We start from the raw sequence: 21,283 nt of genomic DNA, 5'->3' as shown, positions 1-21,283 counted from the left end.
CCTAGCCCGTGGGGCATGTCTTCCCCACACGCTGCTCCCCAGACCAGTGTCACTGAGCACCCACGGGTACCTGCGTCGCCCGCCCAAGAGTGGAGATGGGATGAGTTTCACATGCAGGTGATGCTGTCGGGTTAATCAAATACAATTTGGTTTGATAACATTAGTGGATTCCTGGTGGCCCTTTGTCATGATCTATCTCCTCAATCAACAGATGTTAAACAGGCCCTGCCATGGTCTCTGGGTGTGAGTGTGTGTGTGAGCGAGTGTTGGGGGTTTGGACGTGTTCAGGCCTTCGGGAGTCCTCCCGCCTGCCGAGTTAGGGGCTGCCACAGCAGGTGGCAGTAGGGGGCTGTTGCTGAGTTTGGAGCAGGAGGGAGTCATGGTTCGACTTGCCCTCCAGGCAGGTCTCTCTGGTGGCCTCCGCGGGTGGATGTGACCCTCGGGTGGATGTGACCCGAGGCGGGGTGGGAGCCACAGGAGGGGAATGTGCCTGCCCCACCCAGTCTGTGGTGGAACCTGCTGGAGGGAACACGGTCTGCTCCCCCAGCTGTGGTGTGTTGGGTGGGACAGGGGAGGTCTGGCCCCACCGCCCCCAGGCTTCGCCGTCCACTCGGGGTGGTGAGGGGGCACTTTCCTCTGCACTTCTCTGCTGGGAATGGGCTCACCACCTGATTCGCCTGTTGAAGGCCCCCTTTCATTCATTTAGCTGTTACTTATTGAGCACCAGCTGTATACAGAACCTGATGCCGGGGCCGCTTTGGTGAGCAGGATGTACGTGCTCTGTTCCTTGAGGGGGACAGGTAGGGGCCAGGGGTTTGGCCTTGCCCTTGGGGAAGCCCTCTAGCCCCTGGACAGGGCCTTTCCTACTGAGGGGTTGTTGGGTTTCTGGGTCCACCCCCCTGGTTAGAGTGGGAGCTCCCTGAGATGGAGGGCCTGTCCTGGTGGTCTCTGGGTCTCCGTCGCCTGGCCAGGGCTGGCTGGAGCAGCTGCTCAGCGGATGTGTGGACGAGGCCCAGATGAGGCTGGCCCTTGCCAGACAGGTTCACGGGGGCCGCGGGGCGGGCTGGGGGCTCCACGTGCCCTGGCCCAGCTCGTGTGGGGACGCTATCTGTGTGTGGTCCCCGTGGCTTGCGACCTCATTTGACTTCTCTTGTCCTTTCTCGTCACTAAGTCTGATCTTCCTTTTCACTTGATCTGCCCTTGGTGATTTGGCTTTTTCATTTCAATCTAATTAGAACTCCCTGCCAGGAGAAGGCGACACAGGGCGTTCTCACCACTGCGCTCTGGGAATTAGTCACTCGGTGCCCATTGTTGCTAATGGGAATTTGGCGCCAAGGCCATTTATCCTGGTGTCCTCAATCAATACAGTTAAAAATCTGTGGATTCTAAAACGTCAATACCCGGCCTGAAATATGGAGGGCCAGCCACATTTTATCTCGTTAATTTATAGTTCTGACGGTCTGTTGGCTTATAGAACAACCATGAATCAACACTTAAATAAAATCTGCTCACAGATTAATTATTTTTGGTGCTCTCATTTCAGTCTGTAATCTTCCCAACAAAACGTCTTGGTGCATTTGGCTGAGGTGGCCTTGGGGAGCGCTGGTCGACCCCGCCAGGGCACAAGTGTCACCCGCTTTATGAGTCAGTGTCCGGCATGCCAAGGCTGTCTCCTTGGGAGCCCCCAGTGAGCTTGTGCTTGTTCAGTTCTAAGTGGTGCTGGTTTCTTGCAGATTCCAGCCCCCCAGCCTGGCTGGTGAGGCCTTGGACTTGGTGTGCATTTGTTGGCTGCAAAGGAGGTGGTCCTTTCCCTGGAGCCCTCAGAGCGCTGGGTGGTCAGGGTCCCTTGTTCTCCTTCTGGTGCCCGCTCAGCTCTCCCGACGTGTGACCAGCCCCTCCGGGGCATCCGGGCAGTGCCACCTGGTCTTGGGTCTTGGATACTGGAGGCAGCATGGTGGGACCAAAGGAGCTTGGATGGGGTGCAAGCTGGGTGTCCTTGGGGGAGGGTCCTTGAGCTGTCTTTCTGCATCTGTGAACCGGGTAGCAGTGCCCAGCGGGTGGGCTTGTTGAGGGGCACAGCTGTGATCATGTGTACAGAGTGCCTGCTGCATGGAGGGCACTGAGCAAAGCAGCTTCTGTCCCCCCCCATCCCTGCCTTCCAAGGCCTGGCAGAAGGTGGGAAATGATGGCTTTGTTCCTCTGAGCATCCGGACCCAGCTACTGGACGATCTCTCTGAACGGGGCAGCTTTGGTGGCTCAGTTCCGAGAGCCTCCAAAAAGGCCCCGAGCCAGCTCCCTAGCATGGCTCTTGATCCCACGTGTGAGTCTGGGGGCAGACGGGCGGGAAGACCACCTTTCAGGGTCTCCCAGCTGCTCCTCCATCTTTTCCTTCTCTATGACAGAATGGCCTGGTGGGGGGTAGCAGCTTCCTGCTTGTCATGGGTTGGCACCTGCCCTTTTTTGGGGTGGGTGTCCTCTTCGCTCAGACCCCACTGCCCATAGTGGGCACTGCCCACAAGGACAGCCTTGCTGTCCCCAGCCCCTGCCTGGCTCCTCCTGCTCCAGGATTGCTGCGTCCCCTGGCATGGGTATATGGGCACAAGTGGCCGACCGGGACTGGCCCCACCAATAATCATTGCTCTTGTTTTCCAGGAAGTGTCTTCTGGTGCCTCCCTTGTTTTTGCATCATGATTAGGGCCTCCATCACAGAAACGTGGAAAAAGGGAATGACAAAGTGGCCGGGTGCTCATGGTGGGCCAGGCTGTGGGCCCTCTAGCCCTGGTTCCCGGTACCCTGTCTGGCCTGTATCAAGCTGAAATGAATAAGTGGATATTAGGCTCTCTGTTTATTATGTATTTAGTCTCCATGCTAACCAATCTGTGAGATATTTTTATCCCCATTTCATTGACTCAGACACCGAGGCCTGGCGTGTTTGGTGATCTGCAGTGACAGAACTGGGGTTCAGCTCCAGCCCGTGAGACTGGCAGAGGCTTTGGCTCTTGAAGGGCAGGAGTGGGTATCCTTACCACATCTGTTTCTGGGCTGCGGGCCAACAGTTTGTGTAAACTGAGTCCAGGAGAGCCTGCTTGGCCCCCTCCCGGGCAGCCAGCTCCCCATCTGCTGAGTGGAGGATAACTTGGGGCCTCTGGGAAGGAGCCGCGGCCAGACTGATCCGGACTCATCCCTCTGATGAAGTGACTGGCTGCACGATGCTTCTCCAGCTATTGACAGCCACTATCCCGGCAGGAGAAATGTTTGCCCTGATGATTTTAGAACACTTGGCAGAGGAAGGGGTGAGAAGCCTCCAAATAAAAGGCCCAAGAAGAGTGTCAGGGACTTGCTCGGCTCTGCAGAAGGGGTCCAAGGGGAGGCTCCTTGTTGGGCCACAGCCTGCAGAGCAGTGCTGCCCCGAGGGGCCTGGGCGTCTCTAGTTCTGGGCTTTTCAGCACCTCGACTGTTTTCTGGAATATCTCCGAGGGCCCTGGTTAAGCGTTCCCCCCACCGCGCCCTTGTAGAACAGGAAGGCCTGCTGCCAGTGGGCATGGATATGGCGCTCCCGAGGGTGCGGGCACGTTCTGTGTCATCACTCCTTTGGCCCTAGATCCAGACACAGAGGCTGTGCCCTCTCGATCCAGGCACCTGTCCCCATTCCCACCCACACTCTTCCGCTCTCAGGAGTATCTCCCTCCAGTCCCAACCTTGATTTCTCCTCCTCTTTCCACACAGCTTTGGGGCAAGAAGCTGAACCTAGCTGGGGATATATATGAAATCGGATGCTACCAAGCTTGAGTAGCCCCACCAGCCCCGTATCTCACACTTGAAATGTGCCTCTGAGGCCCCTCCCCACCTCGACAGACGTCCGTCTTGTCATCCGCTAGTTAAGCTCATGCCAGCCCTTTGGATAAATCAAAGGTGGTTTTTAATCAACGGTACTATTTCATTCATTACCATTATTGCACAGCTGTGGTGGCTTTATCTCTGTGTGTGTTTAATTGCAGTTGCACTGCAGTTTGGCTCCCTTCGCAGGTAGGACCACCTTCGTTGACTGATCCTGGAGCCTAACACGGTCACGGCCTGTTCATGTCCCGGCAGTGACCTCCAAGTCCGAGAAAACCAACTTAAGTTATACCTTTGGGATGGACCCTTTTTGCGAGTGGAGAACTACTTGTTTAAAAAAAGAAAGTTTGGAAAATTCAGCCCTGTCCAGTTAATTAAATGCAGTGGCCAAACTTGATGTAAAAGAAATTTTCTACAACTACTGCCATTTCTTCTGTTACTACTACAACTGCTGCTGCAGCTCCTACCTGCAGGCCTGTCATTTGTCTGGGGCTCTCTGTCTTACCTGCATTGTTTCTAATGCTCAGACAGCCTCTGAAGGTCAGATCTGTTATCCTGATTCCATGTACCGGGAGCCCGCAGGTCTGAGAGGATTGCCAGCTGATCCAGGGGCTGCCAGCTTCTCCGTGGGGAGAGCGTGCAGACGCAAGCCTGTCTGACTCTGGCCCGGGCCCTCCCCAGGACTCAGCCTGGCGTGCCAAGGCAGCCCTTGTTCCTGATCCGCAGAGTTTGATCTGAAAGTTAGCAAGCTCCTGTTCTCGTTAACTTCGAGTCAGGATGGTTAAATTTACAGCTGGCTGAATACTTCCCAGAGGATGAGTGTTAACGATATTGATTTTAGCGGAATGAGTCATATGCCGCCTGCCTGGGAACACAAGCTCCATCACCAGCAGCCGGCAGCCACAGCCAATCCCTTGTCAATGTCTCCTCGGCCTGCTCCCCAGCCCATGATGTGCACGCAGAGCCCAGGAGAAGGAAAGGTCACGGCGCGCCCGTGGGCAGGCAAGGCGGGGTGCAGCCGGCCGGACCCCGGGGTCACTTGGGCCCAGCCTCTATCCCAATGTGACCGATTCGTGTGGCGTCCCCTCTCTGTCCTCGGTATACCCCACTGTGAAACAGGTCCATGCAGAGTCGTGGCAGGACCCGTGCACGCGCCAAGCAGGGGCCCTCTCCCCTGAGAGGAGAGCCTGAACTTTCCTGCAGTCTCTTGGGGACCCAGACTTGGGTTTCACCTGATTTGTTACGTGCCAGGACCTGGGCTGGGGTGCAGACCTACTGAGGGGCTGGAGAGGCCCCTCAGGGCCCTGGAGCCCTCATGACAAAAGAGCCCCACATGGGAGGCGTTAGGGTGGACAGACAGTGTTGCCCAGTCGCGCGAGTGGTCACCTTGGGGAGCTCAGCGTCTCTGTCTGAGAAAGAGGGGGGCCTCCCTGAGGAGGACCCCGGCCAGCGTTACCAGCTGCTTTGTCACAGCAATATTGGTGACGGCGCACTGGCGGCAAAAGAAGTGTCGAGAGAACAAATTGCATTTCTGCATTCTGTTTTCAACATGTTTTTGCTTTAACGGCGATTTATAGTTTATTTGTATCATTATCGATTCATGAAGGAAAAGAAGTGATTTTTCCTAACTCCAAGAGGGTCTGAACAGTGCTTATACTGGTCGAGTTCATTAGAACAAGATCAATAACGTCAGTGTTAGTGGATTAAATATTTTAAAACTCAGTTTCTTATAAGCAGCATACAGCGAGTAAGTGGAATTTTCCATAACAAACATGTAAACAAGCTGGATGAGTCTCACGGTTAGAGGTTATATGCAACCCATGCTCAGAGTCTCACGGCCCGGGAGGGGATGTGATAACCATGCAGCTCCGTTTCGGAGAAGTTTCAGAGCAGGAGCACACGTGACAGGCGAGGACCTCGGCTTCTATCGTGGCTATCACCTTCAAGACAGTGTCTGATAAATGTTTGCCAGCCTTATCCATATCTCTTTAACAAAATATAAAGGCCAGCCCGGGGCATCATATTCTCAGAGCCTCAGAACAAAAACTTAAGTCGATAATCTCTCAAGTCTCCTGCTGTTGAAAACTCATATCCCTTGGTTTTAGCTTTCAGTTTAGCTAAGGATGAATTCAATAATTTGAGGCTTAGTTGTCTTCAAACCGTAAGAGTTTCCCTTTGTTGTTTGCTGTCTGCTGGGCCTTCTAGAATCCTCTCCACACCACGCTGCTTCCTGCCCTCCCAACAGACGTGCGTGGTTGAGGGCGTGCGACCCCGCGGAGAAGGGGCCTGACCAGGGTCGCTCCCCTGAAAGTGACAGAGCTGGAATGAGACCGGGTCTGTGTGACCCTCAACCCCCCCGCGGTATCACCTCTCGCTTTGCACAGGTCGCTGGGGTCCTGATCCCTGAGTTACAGTCTCAGCCCAGACCTCCTTAGGATGTGTGTCCCGAAAATTAGGGATCTGTAAGCTTATTAAAAAATGGAAACATTTTTTAGTTTTGGTCCCTTTAACACAGAAAATACAGCGGAGGCTGAGTTATCACAAGTAAAAGTAGGAAAAAAAGATACAAATTATGGCTTATCTTCTAACTGGAAAATTTTAGTGCTTAAAAGACATAGAGTCTCTCTCAGTCTCTTTAGGGGATGGAGGATGAATAACATAGTCAGACATACATTTTTTTTCAGCAAAAATGTTCAGTCATTATCTTTTAGCAACTTGACTCTCACTTTTCCTCTCCTCTTCTCCGCCCCCCCCCATTGCTGGCACTACCGCATCACTACACTTTTTGAAAAACCATGGCTAATTCACTGCCTTTCCTGAAATAAGCATATGGTTATATGATATGGTCCAAGAAACAGGGAGGATTTTTTTTTTTTCCTCCAGGCAGATAGTTTGTTTTTCCTTTTGGACTTAAGGGTTGGCAGTGAATTGCAAATGAGCAAGAAGTCGGCATTAGGCGCAGTTGTTTCTGTCTGAAGAGGAGACTTGTGGCCTGCTGGGGCCTTCTCACGCTGTGGGGGCTGCAGCGGCACCTGTCCGCTCCTTTTCCGTCAAGGGAACGTGATGATTGCCTTCCCCCCGAGTCCCCCAGCCCCTTGGCTGGAGCGAGGCTCCTGAGGCCAGCGCTGAAGGCACAAAGCCCATTCCTGGGGCACACTGGCGGGCAGCCTCTGTTCATCCTTCCTGGGAGGGGAGCCTGCTAACTGGGCTGTTAAATGCTGGGTTTCTTTCTTTCATCTTCTTTTTAAATATTTGTTTACTTGGCTGCACAGGCTCTTAGTTGTGGCATGCGGGATCTTGACTTGTGGCATGCCAATTCTTTGTGTGCAGAATGTGGGATCAAACCCGGGCCGCCTGCAGTGGGGATGTGAAGTCTTTGTCCCCGGACTACCAGGGGAGTCCCATGCTTGATTTCTGACCACCAACTGTAGCAGAAAGGCGAGGAAGAGTTTGGGTTCCAGACAGGTTTCAGGAAAGGAAAAGAAAGAGTAACAACAAGAAGTACCAGGTTTCCAATGAGATTGATTCCCCGGGAAGCAATTCTTTGGTTAACTTGAGAGAGTTGCTTGTCTTTTGAGCTAATGAAAGGGACACAGCACCCAGAGCCTGCTCATCTTCCCGATCCTTTGTAGGAGAGTTATTTATTACAAAAGCAGTATTATGACAGCAATATTAGTGTAATTTAAGAAGTTATCTTACTACCCCTCAAACAACGCATTTCCTTTGGTGAATCACGTCTTCCCATCTTTGTTCATGTCAGTCCTTTAATATTCCTGTAACTCAAGAACAAGTATCCAGCATTGTCTTTCTTGCCACAGTGCTATTTATAGTCCCAGTTGTAAATGGCTTTTCAGCGTGGCACCAGGCAGAGAACCGTATTTGCCTTAACTGCTGTCCTTGGGTTGGACAGCGAGGCTGCTGTTTATAGTCCCTTCACCATAATCAGCAGTACAATCCCAACTGGCCAGCTCTTGACAGCATGTCGTGATGACACACGACGACCATGGAAATCTTTGTGCATCACATTTTGTAGCAAAATAGTGGAGGGGCTTATTGAGCTTAAGGAGGCATAGAGTCTTCATTTACAAAAAGTCAAGTGTTTCCAAAATTTCCTCTGATGACAAGTGATTGCCAACTTGTCCTTAGAAGATATTCGAAGATATTAGGCCCTTAGAAGATATTCGAAAAAAAAATCAACATGCTTAATCATCCATCAAGGTAAAGGTGATACTTTAACAAAGAACAAGAGAGTAGCCTCTTTCCAAGAAATTTGTACCATGGAGAGGACACTTTGAAAACAGATGTTTTTAATTGTATTATTCTGTAATTTTTGTTGCCCCAAATGATGTGAATGTATCACCTATTAAAAACTTTGATTTTTGCACTCTTAACCCAGGAACAGTGTTTTTCTAATCTGCTCTAGAATCCTGTAAATGAAAATTTCAGTGGATTGTGAATTGGGTTGTTAAAGATTAGTTGCAGGAGCCATTATTTGGCATTAGGGGAAATGCAGCTTTATTAGCAAAATGTTCACAAAATCCTTTGCATCAGTGGTAGAAGAAAGTGGGAAATGTCTCTCCTGTTGCCAGTGGTAAATGTCTTCCATTCTGGGTCCTCGAATCTCTGGAAGGAGGCTTTTGGGCTCAGACAGACTTCGGTGTCTCAACTGAGGCTGTAACTGAGCTACTGTCAAGTCCCCGAGTCAATGAAAGGTCCCTACGTTACAAAAATGGAAGTAAGTTTAGTCCTGCTGCTCCTACTAAAAATATCATAACTCATCTGGTTTAATAATTTCCAAGGGGTTTGTTGGTACTCTTAGCAAATGGCATATTAAAGTGTGTTTTAAAATATTGCTTATTTTATCCTTTTATCCTTGTCTCAAATCTTTTTTTTTTTGGTAATTGTTTTTATATTCATAATACATTGGTACAGTAGCACATTGTGTCACTTATTTATTAAATAAATATACCCGTGTTGGCATTATATGCCTAAGTGTCTCCTATGCTGTCAGACAAGTTTGGAGACCAAGAATCTAGGCAAATTGGATTCATCAAGACTTCTGCTGTAACTCCCAAGAGCACCAGTTGATGACTTTCATCTCCTCACCTGGTGAGCTGGTAGAGCATTTAATTAAGTGTGGTCCTGAACGCAAAGCTAGGCAACCTTCCGGAAGTGCTTTCTGAATCCATGGACCCAGCGCACTTCCTGGGTTCCTGTAAGAGGAGACGATGCTTGAGGTCTTGGCAGTGCACTGGCTTCCGGCTTCTTAGCTCCCTAACTGCCCACCACCTCAGTCCAGGGAAGGGTTTCCGAGGGCCAAAGGCAGCCAAGGATGCCCCTCCTGGGCTGCGGCACTGGGTAGAGGAAGGCACGCAGGCTTTGGAGGCCAACACACCTGGGGTCAGCGCAAAAGTTCTGTTGCCCACGCGCCCCAAGTCTGACCCGTTCTAAATGATCGACAATTCTGGCATTTTTATGGCTTACTTCTAAGAGATCTTGGTGATAAAGAAGATATTTTCCACAGCAGAGTTACGTGCATACAGGCAGACATTTGCGCAATGCCTGGGAGCGCTTGATAGCAGTATCATGGCAGATAGAAAAGGTGGTCCACACCCCTTTCCTCCAACCTGTGGCCTGAGTTGCTGTGATGTCACACTCTCATTGATCACTCAGGGTCTGATGGCACCCCACCTGCCACACTCTACAGCAAACCCTACCCACCGCATCCTGTTGCAAGCCGTAAGGGTGTGATTGTAAGATGCTGATCCTAAAAAGAATCACTTTGGGGCATCTTCCTCTTGGTTTTTAGACTGCCAGATGAATAATCGATGGTATTAATTGCGTAGCTTTGGAGCTGTTATTCAGTCTTCCTGAGGCTTGGTTTCTTCAACTGCAAAGTGGGTTTAGGGTTGTCACGTGCTTCAACTGGGTTGGTGTGCGTGGTGTTTACTGAGCACCTAAAAGGTGGTGTTCACAGATTCAGGCACATTGCTTATCCCAGCAGGTGGGGTTGGGGTGGGGTGAACTAATAGAGGATCTCAGGTAGCCTGAGAGTGTGGGCAGATGCTACCCTTGCTGTGTTTCCAGAAATTCTCCACTGGCCGCCTGGGCCCAGGTGGCTGTGTTCTGTGGCTCCATACCAGGTGGCATCTTAGTTTTAAGATATTGAGTTTGTGGTCTGAGTATTTTCTAACACTCTCTTCTCTCTGTGTGTCGTAGGAACCCAGCTATTCAGTGGGCAAAGTGACTTTAGGGTCACTACCTTGAAGTTCCATCCGAGAGACCACAGTGTTTTCGTATGTGGTGGCTTCAGCTCTGAAATGAAAGCTTGGGACATAAGGACCAACAAGGTAACACCCACCTTCCTCACTTGGCCTTTCCAGGAGAGCTTCCTTGACAATTTGAATGATTGGGGGCGGGTCAGCATCTATATATAGGACCCTCAAGATGGAATAATTACCACTTAATATTTAATCAGTGCGAAGCATAATTTTTAGATGTTTTGAAAGAACAGTCTTGAGTCAGATATTAAAGCATCATAGGTGCAGTTCTCTGCAAGCATGTTGCTAAAAATATTTGTGGAGCACCTACTGTGTGCAGATGCTTCCGGATGTTAAAAAGTGAATCAGCCTCGGATTACTCTAGGGAGTAATATGTGGATACAAATCAGTGGTGCGGAGGAGTGCTCTTTGTGTGTGCACGTGTGTGTGTGTGTGTATGTGTGTGCGGGAGGGGAGGGGGCTTGGGGCGGGACCAGCATTCAGAGAGGGTGAGCTTTCAGCTCAACACAAGGACGGCTTCACAGAGGAGACTGTGTTGCTTTCGGGGCTTAAAGGCTAGTCCCCATCAGTCCCACAGAGAAGCGATTGTTCAGTCCCATCCTTTACCACAACCTGCTGCTCCCGTTGCTTCCCTCACTTAAGACATGGCATCTCCATCCTTCCGGTTGCTCAGGCCAAACCCATCAGAATCATCATGCTCTCTGCTCCTGCTCTCATCCCCTGACACCCGAACCATCAGCAGATCCATTTGTAACTCTGGCTTTAAGCCGCCCTTGTCTCCCGCTTGGGTAATGGCAGCACTTTCCTCTCTTATAAATGTCTTCCTGGCAACACCAACCCACCCACACCAGCCCCGGCCCCAGCCCCAGCTCCTTACAGTTTGTTCTCAACACAGTAGCCAGGGTGGCCCGTGACAGCGAAAGTGGGATGTGTCCCTCTTCCAGTCAGCACCGTCCAGGCGCAGGTCTCACTCGCAGTAAAAGCTGTGTCCCTGCAGTGGCCCACAGGCCTGTTAATCTCCCCTCAGCCCCTCCTCTGCAGCTCTGGTCCCACATTCCTGCCTAGGGCCTTTGCACGTTTGCTCTTTCTGCCTGCAGTGCGCCCCTCGCGGTTTTCTATGGAGAGGTTCCCACCCTCCCTCCTCCAGGGTCCTGCTTAAATGCCGCCTCTGCAGGACGGCCTTCCTGGACCAGGTGCTGGCCAGCCCTGGCGTTCACTAGTGCCCCCTGCACCTCATTTCTCTTTATATCCTTTATCATCATCCAGCGCACTATGGCTATACGTGTCTATTTTGTCTGTCTCCCTCCCTTCGAATGTAAGCTCTTCCAGAGCAGGGGTTTTTGTCTGTTTTGTTTGCTGCTGACTTTAGCTTCTGGACCAGTGCCTGGCACGTGGAAAGCACTCAGCAGGTCTCGGTTGACTGAATGAGCAGGTGGAGGTGGAGGGCGACCACGCAGACTGTGGGGGATACAAGGTGCGGACGGGGCCAGTGACCTGCTCGACTTGGCTGGGAATGGGCCCCAGGCAGTGGGACAGGCGGGCAGAGAGACTTTTAATGCTGTGCGTCTGGATTTGGATCAGCAGTGGGGAGTCATGGGAGGTTTGTGAGCAGGGAGGCTGGGATCAAGACTGAGGAAGGATTCGGGGAGGGGCAGTGAGGAAGAACCTGAGTCTTACTGCCTCTGGGGAGCCAGTGGTTTCAGGATGTCTGTTTTCAAGCCCTAAGAAGCAACGCCCCTGGTCTGAAGGAGGCACCCAATCTCTCAAATGCTACAGGGTCATTCATGATGAAACCTGCATCGATCTTGACCTTAAACGAAGATGGTGCGGAATGTCAGAGACTGTCATCCTCCAGCTGGGATCCAGGGGAGTCGGTGGTCCTGTGCTGAAGGGCTCTAGCCCACTGCACCTGCAGTACCAAAGCTGCTGCCTAAAGGGGTCCCCGTCCTGGCAGGTGCAGAGGCCCCCACAGGTCTGCACTGAGCAGAGACTTTTCCAAACGGCTGGGATGGAAGGTGGCAGGGTGAGGTCTCCAGTGCTGGATTCAGAAGGCAGGCTGGTGCTTCGGCCCAGCCGCTGCAGGATGGTGCTCTTCCACCAGGCTGTGGAAGGGGGATGCTGGTGTTTTGAGGAGAACCTAAAACCAGAAACAGTTTCCTTAAAGAGGACAGGATGTTCCATCCATATGTATCTTACTTAAAGGATTGTGCCTCACACGGGGGTGGGGCAGGGCGCGGGGGGGGGGGGGTGGTGGTGGTGGGGGGAGTGGAGTATTAGACAGAGAGAGATGTACTCTTTTTTTAAAGGAAAAAACACATTTTTTCTTTTACAAAGAGACTATTTTTTTTTAAACAAAAATATTTGGAAAAGAGAGAAAAGCTACGCATACAGAAGTGGACACGTGGACTTATAAAAGCACTGGAACACTCATATTTGGGCTATAAATACATGATGAAGGAAAGAAAACACTGGGAAGTGCTGTTGGAGCTGGAAACTCTTAGTCCTGCCGTTTGAAGCAGGGCCTCCTGGTCACCCAGCCCCTGCTGATGGCCACGTCCCCTGGAGGTGTGCTTACGGTTTTTAGCTTCGAAGACCAACCACGTAAGAAATTACTCATCAAGGACGCCATCTGATTTAAGACTTTGTTAAAATTATCGGATTTTCTCCCAGGGCAGACGCCAGCTGATGTGCTCTGAGAACGCTAGGGGAGAAGCAATTAGGAGCAGATGTTGCTGTGACTGGTATTGGCATGTTTGCCAGTCCTCTCCCAAGCTAATAACGTGGGTAACGGGATCCGCGCAATGTTTGTTTTTGCTTCCTTTTTACCAGCAATCCAACTGCCTGTCCTTGCTGGGTCACAGGGCTCGTTCCATTTGCACCAGCCAGACTCAGGGGACTGCTGTCTCTCCCGCTTCAATGAATGTTTCCTCTGAGAGGTGTGGCCCAAGTGCTTCCTGTGGATCCAGCAGGGGGGCCAGAGAGGAGAGGCAAGGGTGCCCACTTAAGGTGACTCCCCGCAGTCCTGCCGCGCGCCCACGGGGCACGGGGCTCTGTCCAGGGTGCTGAACTCTCCAGCCCTGCCTGGCGAGCATGCAGACACCTAGGGCTGAGCAGTGTGGCTCTTATTGCCTTCAGGGGCCGCCATGAAAACTGCAGGAGGGACGCGGACTTTACCTTAAAATCATGACAGATTTCCTCTTTTAAAAATAATGGGAAGGGGACTTCCCTGATGCTCCCAATGCTGGGGCCCCGGGTTCCATCCCTGGTCAAGGAATTAGATCCCACATGCCACAACTAAATAGTCCACGTGCCGTCAACTAAGATCTGATGTAGCCAAATAAATAAATATGAAAAGGACAATGGGAAGGATTTAATTATTTCATTATAATATGTGATTTTATATGAAAAAAATTAGAAACTAGAAATAGAATGGGTGGCTGAGCCAGCTTGAAGGTGAACATTCGTGATATGTGCCTGTTTTTTTATTTCACTATTCTTTTCCACTGTGTGTTTCTTAAAATGTTGATTGGCCTTATTCTTATACAGTTTTGTATCTCGCTTCACACATTTCACACAGCATTCTAAGCGTTTTCCTTACAGTGAGATGAATTCTTGTAGATTTTCAGTACATCCTCAGACACCGCACGCCTGGCTAGTTTGCTCCTTGCCTCATCCTTGGAACTCAGAATGTGTGTCTGACACGGCAGGCACTCAATAAATATGGATCAAATGAGTCCATTTCAAGTGGTTCAGCTTATTAAACCATTTTCTGAGGTTGGTTTGTAGGACATTTGCTTTTCTTCGATTTGCCATTTAAAGCTAGTAGATATAAAGGTGGCGATGAGGGGTCGACCAGCTGAAGCTTAGGGCTAAGTCTGGCATGCCGCCTGTGTTTGTAAATAAAGTTTTATTGGAACACAGTTCTGGTCATTCATTTGCATAGCAGCTACAGCTGTTTTCACACCACAGCAGTAAGAGTTGAGTTGTTGAACCAAAGATTGCATGATCCATAGGGCCAACATAGTTATGATTTGGCTGACCCCTGCCAAGATGGGTCTGGCTGTCGCGTGTGTCACTCCACATCTGGTCAGGGCTGATCCCCCTGACCTGGCTGACCAGATGGGGGCCACCGTGCCTCACCCTTTCTTGGACACCCTGTGAAAATTGTGTGCGCACGGAACGTTGTTTCCAGAGAACCATGCCTCAGTCAGGGGTTTGCGGGTCGTTTCTCTCCCTTGTTATCATCTCCAGGTAAACCACCCCAGTCTGCTTTATTATACATTCTACTGTCAGGCACGTTTGTGTGTCTAGAGTTTTCCACACTTGCAGTTTATTTCCTGCAGCTTGGGCCCCAGAATTCAGATTGCTGGATCAAAGCAAGTCCGCATTTTGAAGGTGAGGGGTAGGTGTCTAAGGCCACAGCTGTTCCCACCACTGGAGCAGGACAGCAGGGCCAGACAGCCTCCTGCTGGGCCCGAGGAGCGGTTGGAACAGATGACATTAAAGCTGCTTTCCAGCCATAGACTTTTATGATTCCTTAAGCTAAGCTGCATGATCAATGTCAGGATTCTGGGCTTCTCCGGTCCAGCCCAATTCATTACAGCAAATGGGCGATTTGGCTCCTCTTTCTCTTCTCGGCTGATCTCTCTCCACTCAGGTTTGATGATCAGAGCACATCCCTCATCTCTGCAAAGTGCCTGACTTCATTTCCGGCCGGTCGGCAGGCTGTGTTGCGCACTAGCCCTCTGAGCCTGCTTACTGGCGCTGGCTCCATGCTGCTGGCATGGGATTTTCTGATACTTTTTGTCTCCTGACAGTCTGCTGAAATGTGGGTGTGGTCTGGAACCCAAGATGTCTGTGGCCTGACCTTCGTGTTACCGTGGGGGTCTGAGCCCCGATGGGCTGCCACTGCTTATTGGTGTGAGCTCCAGGAGACCTGGGCTTCCAGCCTCCCTCTCCCACTTGCTTAGCTGGCTAAATGTACGCGAATCTCTAGGCGAAAGCCTCCCTCCATCGGGCTTCCCCAGTGGTGCAGGAAAGGGCAGCAGGAGGTCATCTCTGCAGCAGGCCTCTCAACCCTCCTCTACGTAGGAGAGCACCTGGGGCTCTCGTTAGGATGCGGACTCTGTTTCCGCAGAATGACGTCTTAGTCAGCTCAGACTGCTGGAACAAAACGCTGCAGCCCGTGGGCTTAGACAGCAGATGCTTATTTCTCACGGTTCCGGAGGCTGGACTCTAAGATCAGGGTGTCAGTGTGGTCGCGTTCTGGTGAGAGGTCTCCTCCAGGCTGGTAGACAGCTGTCGTTTTGCTGTGTTCACACATGATGGAGAGCGAGCAACCTCTGATCTCTTTACCCCTTTTTAAGGCCATCATTCCCACCATGGGCCGTCCACCCTTACGACTTTATCCAAACCTAATTACCTCACAAAGGCCTCACCTCCAGAAATCATCACGTTGGGGACTGCTGTTGTTTGATGGTGTTTCAGTCGCTCAGTCGTGTCCGACACTTTGCGACCCTATGGGCTGCCGCACTCCAGGCTTCCCTGTCCATCACTATGTCCCAGAGTTTGCTCAAACTCAAGTCCACTGAGTCGGTGATGCCATCGACCACATTGTCCTCTGCCATCCCCTTCTCCTCTTGCCCTCAATCTTTCCCAGCATCAGGGTCTTTTCCAATAGTTGGCTCTTCACATCGGGTGGCCAAAGTATTAGAACTTCATCTTCACCATCAGTCCTTCCAGTGAATATTCAGGATTGATTTCCTTTAGGATTGACTGGTTTGATCTCTTTGCTGTCCAAAGGACTCTCAAGAGTCTTATGCAGCACCACAATTCGAAAGCATTAGTTCTTTGGCTCTCAGCCTTCTTTGTGGTCGAACTTTCGCATCTGTATATGACTATGGGAAAATATTGGGGATCAGGGCTTCAAAACATAGAGTTTTGAGGGGCACGAGCATTCAGTCCATTGCAGACGAGATCCTGCGTTTCAGCAAGTTTCCAGGAGAGGCAGAGGCAGATGACCCACGGACCACTCTTGGAGAAGCCAGGGCTCAAAGGGCCTCCAAACAGGTCCCATGCTTCTCTTGTGTGAGCATCCTCGGTCTTCATCCTTGACTGACCCTTACCACCGTGACCTTTCTCAGTGATAACTAGACTGTGAATGTCGTCACCTGACGGGTGTTCATTTACAACTGCCTGTGAGGGGGGCTGAGTCGAGTCATGGCTGCACCCCGGCATCTCCCACTGTACCAGGAGTGTGGCAGGTGCTCAGGGGGTAACCTGGGGTCCGCTGCCCCTCGCACCCCAATGGAGCCCTGCAGGAACACCCGCCGGCCCACCACTCGGGGGCAGTGACCTCCCTGGGATCTCTGCAGAGGGAATGGGTCCTCCCGCAAATGGGAAATAAAGGCTAGCTGCCATTCAGCTGTAACTGATCATTCCAGAAGAGCAGATGGAGATTCTGGGCCAGGTAAGGCCTGGTGCAGTGGTCCTAGGTGCTGCAGTTCTCGGCCAAGTCCAAGCTCTCGTGGGCCCCATGGTCTGCTAGATGCCGGAGTTTCCAGCCTTGCAGGGCCCTGGCTCTTTGCCCAGCAGGGAACGGGAGCCTGAGAATTCCAGACCCACGGGGCCCACCAGCACTGTGGGAAATGCTCCAAGGTAGTTACTTGAAAGTCTGCTGTCTGATGACTCTATAGTTTGAGCCAAAAGTTGGCATAGGTAATCCCTTGTATCAGGAATTAAAGTTGTAAGAAAACTCCTCCTGAGGCTTAAAAATCATATTGCCTATTTAGTGAATCTCCTTGCAGTCCAAGGGCCTCTCAAGAGTCTTCTCCAACACCACAGTTCGAAAGATCAAACCGGTCAATCCTAAAGGAAATCAGTCCTGAATTGGAAGGACTGATGCTGAAACTGAAACTCCAATCCTTTGGCCACCTGATGTGGAGAACTGACTCATTGGAAAAGACCCTGATGCTGGGAAGGATTGAAGGCAGGAGGAGAAGGGGACGACAGAGGAAGAGATGGTTGGATGGCATCACCAACTCGATGGACATGAGTTTGAGCATGCTCTGGGAGTTTGTGATGGACAGGGAAGCCTGGGGTGCTGCAGTCCATGGGGTCGCAGGGAGTCCGACACGACTGAGCGACTGAACTGAACTGATTTAGTGAATCATCCTTTTTACAAGAGTGAATTATGGAACTCCAACCTCAGCAAATTACCTCTCAGCCGAACAGGACGTAGCGCTGCAAACTAGAGCAGGCCTGGAGAATCTAGGACACGTGGCTCCCGGAACTGGGAGCCCGGCCTCTGCCCCAGTTCTCTTCCCTTCCGCAAGCAGGGCCAACCCCGGGCGGGCTGGGGCTGAGCTGACTTTGATGCATCGTTGGACTTTGTGCCCAAGAAGGAGTCTCAGCTGCACTCAGGCCCCCACTGGGCCTCAAAAACACCGACCGCACCTGCTCGGGTAATTCTCAGGACGAGATCCGCTCCGACAGGCCCACACAGTTTTGCTCTAGTGTTGGTTTGACCTGAATCGTCAGTCTTCCATGCTTGTTCTACAGGTTGTCTTTCTTTTTTTAAAAATATTTTTAAAAATACAACTTTATTTTCAGCTTTGCTGGGTCTTCGTTGCTATGCTCAGGCTTTCTCTGGTTCTCGGGCTTCATTGCTGTGCTCTCGGGCTTTCTCTGGCTGGGGGCTCCTCTCTAGCTGTGGCCTGCGGGCCTCTCTTTGTGGCGGCTCCTCCTGTTGCGGAGCACAGGCCCCGGGGCACATGGGCTTCAGTAGTTGTGGCGCTGGGGTTTAGTTGTCCTTTGACAACGTGGCATCTTCCCAGACCAGGGATCAAACCAGTGTCCCTTGTATCTTAACCACTGAACCACCGGGAAAGCCCCTTTCCTTTCCTTCTTTTTAAGTTTGTAAAGGGCCGTCTTGACTTGTAGATCTTGAATTGGTGTCTTGACCTCCTTCTGGAGTTTTGTCCCAGACCCACTGGAGGTGTGTGTCCTCATGCAGGTGACCGTGCGGGGGGCAGGTGGGGCGATGTTCTGGATCGTCCTTCTCACCCACCTGGAATCTCATCTCTGCCCCTCGTCAGAGCCTCTCACTCCGCTGCACTCGCCCTGCAGAGCGTAGACTCCCTCGGGGCAGGACTTTGCTCACTTCTGCTGCATTCCCAGCGCCTGGCCGAGTGCTGGGCGGATGGGATGGAACTGGCGCAGAAATGACTAACGGCCTAAATCAAGACCAATTGAAAAAAAAAAATCCCATGTGATGAGCCTTCCCAGTTGAATCGGTAGTTGAGCCGGCGTCTCTTAACACGCTCTTCTCAGCTGCCCACCATGGGCGTCATGCCCTGGACAGCGTGGGGGGATGAAGCGGCTGGTCACTCAGCCAGTTGCTGCTGGTCTGACTGGCTGCCCTGGTGCGGCGGTCAGAGCACCCAGACCCGGAGAGGAGACCCACCTCCTCGCAGGCGGTCCCTGTACCCAGCATTTTGAAAACTTTGCAGGTGGTTCGAATGCAGAGCTGGAGTGGTGAACCACCGTCCCGGGGGCCAGGGTTTGGGTGCATCAGTGAGAATCCCGAACCCCGAATGGTGTGCAGGGTATCTGCTGGGCCGGTGAGGGCGTCCTGGAGTGTTGGCTCCCACAAGGGCAGCTGCCTGGGAGACGCAGTGCCCTCGGCTCTAGGTTCTGGGCACCATCCGTTTTTGCGGTGTTGCAGGCTGGTTGCTTATTTGCCCTAATGAGGTTTTGATTACTCTCTATTTGTCTCTTTCATCGGCTTTTTATATTAAAAAGGCTTTTTATTTGGATTCTTTGTATTTGTGCAGTTCTGAGTAAGTTTTGCCTCAGACCAAACTTTTTTATGCAGATGAAAGCAGGAGATAAGGGAGGAGGTAGAGGTGGGGAGGGGGCATGGACAGCCTGGTGCTGAGGGAAGGTAGTCACGGCTCTGCGCGGCTGGGGCCAGGTCCTGCGACCTGCAGCCTCCGGGCTCCCACGGTCCCATCTGTCCAGTGGCAGTGGGGAGCTCTCAGCCCTGCAGCCTCCCAGCCCCAACACGCAGTGATGTGGACTGGGCAGTCACTGCCTGGCAGGCTCTGTGATGGGCCCTCCCCTTGTGTCATCCATAGCAACACAGCAATCCTGGGAGGTGTGCCAGGCACTGTTGTCACCCCATCCCCCTGGCAGGGAGCCTAAGGTTCACAGAGGTGCCAGCATAGGGCCGGTGGGGGTAGGACCTTGACCCAGAGCCTGGACTCCCACACCCGGGGAAGGTCCTCCTGTTCACAGGAGGAGGGCATGAATGAAGCGTCAGTCTTGGGTGTAAGTAAAGCTTTGGCAGTGAGAGCTGGGCACTTTGGTCCTAGGGAAGCCTACACAGGGCAGTCCTTGAGTTCAGATGCCCTCTCAGCCCTGCCGAGTGCAGCTCGGTGCCTGGTGTCAGAGGACCCAGCTGTGAAGTGGAGAGTGCAGGGCCTTGCGGCCTCAGGTCAGAAGTCACGAGCCCAGCATCTCGGTGCAGGCAGCCCCTCTGCCCCATGTGTGGATGAGGAAACCAGTCCTGGAAGGTCTAGCTTTCAGGGCAGGAGTCTGCAGCCACTGCGGACTTGGATCTGCACCCGGCTCTTATTCTGAATTCTCCCTCTCCCTACAGCAGGAGGAGGACACACTTCAGTAAGTGAGCCCCTGCTGGACACCAGGCGTTGTCCCAGGGCCAGGAGCTCACGATCTGAAAGAAGGACCCGAGGAGGGACATTTCTTTGGTGTTTGGTGGATCTGTGGGCCTTACCGGCTGCCTTCACAAGCGGCTGGGGAGTTCCCCTGTGTCTCCTGGGTTGTCAAAAATCTTGGGCAAAGCTGGAGAAAGGGTTCCTGGGGTCCGGAATCTCAGAGACTGCCCCCAGCCCGGTCCTTCTCTTCACCTTCGCTTGGCAGCACTTTCCTTGGGGTGCCAAGCAGACTCTGGTTAAAAACCTGAAATGGGACCTGCCACTGGGAGCTCAGTGTGTGACCACAGGAGAACGTGCCGCTCGGGAGGGCCCTGTCCCTGCGTGAGCACTTGGGCTGTTAACGCTGCAGTAGGGCTATCAGAAAATAGAAAGCAGGTTCTGAATGGACCTGTAGTGACTATAGAAATACAGTATTTACAGAGTGTTAATGTATGTGTCCTTTGTAGTTCATTTTGCCACTAAAATAAGCTGTGTTGCATACCCTGAACACCTGTCCTTGAGATTTTAAAAAATTTAATATTTCCACGAAATTTGTAATGATTATATAAATAAATGTATATGTCCTTTGCAATTCATTTTGCTACTAAAATAAGGTGTGTTACATACACTGAACATCTCTACTTGAGATATTTTTCCCTCCTTGAGATTTTAAAAAATTTAATATGTATATGAAATTGATTCACAGTTTTTGTTTTACTTAACACTTATTTTAGTTTGCCGTAACTAATAGTGTCCAAAAAATTGTGGGTTTGATGCCTTAGTTACTCTTTGTCTTAATGTACTTTAAATACTTATTAAGATTTTTTGGTAGTGGCTTTGTTGAGATGAAATTCACAGATCATCAATGCCTTCATGTATAGCATGTGATTCATTTGTTTTTAGTATATTTAGAGAGTTACGCAACCATCACTACAGTCAACTTAGAACATTTTCATCACCTCAAAAAGAAACCCTGTGCCCTTTAGAAGTCACCCCAACTCCTCCGGCAACCATCGGTCTACCTTCTGTCTCTATTTGTTGTTCAGTCGCTAAGTCATGTTTGACTCTTTGTGACCCCATGGACTGCAGCATGCCAGGCTCTCCTGTCCTTCACCATCTCCCAGAGCTTGCTCAAACTCATGTGCATCGAGTCGGTGATGCCATCCAACCATCTCATCCTCTGTCATCCCCTTCTCCTTCTGCCCTCAATCTTTCCCAGCATCAGGGTCTTTTCCAATGAGTCAGTTCTTCACATCAGGTGGCCAAAGTATTGGAGCTTCAGCTTCAGCATCAGTCTTTCCAATGAATATTCAGGGTTGATTTCCTTTAGGATGGACTGGTTGGATCTCCTTGCTGTCCAGGGGACTCTCAAGTGTTTTCTCCAGATGTCTCTGTAGATCGCCTATTCTGGACATTTTATATAAACAGAATCATACAGTTTGAGGAACT

The 21,283-nt window shown here is 51.3% G+C and overlaps 1 protein-coding gene across 11 annotated transcripts in view; it reads left to right on the top strand.

Annotated features, from left to right (window-relative positions):
* WDR25 (WD repeat domain 25) overlaps nucleotides 1-21,283 on the top strand; it is a 137,812-nt gene that overhangs the window by 84,197 nt on the left and 32,332 nt on the right. For all 11 annotated transcript variants that reach the window (XM_081549710.1, XM_081549721.1, XM_081549712.1 and 8 more), the window contains one exon: nucleotides 10,057-10,187. In XM_081549710.1, coding sequence (XP_081405836.1) covers nucleotides 10,057-10,187 — 131 coding nt within the window. The remainder of the gene's footprint in view (nucleotides 1-10,056; nucleotides 10,188-21,283) is intronic.

This window comes from Giraffa tippelskirchi, chromosome 12 (genome assembly GCF_054371585.1).
Source record: "Giraffa tippelskirchi isolate mGirTip1 chromosome 12, T2T-mGirTip1v1.2.pri, whole genome shotgun sequence".
Lineage (NCBI taxonomy): Eukaryota > Metazoa > Chordata > Mammalia > Artiodactyla > Giraffidae > Giraffa > Giraffa tippelskirchi.
The sequence above is the reverse complement of the archived record's forward strand: the minus strand, read 5'-3'. Positions and strand labels throughout refer to the sequence as shown.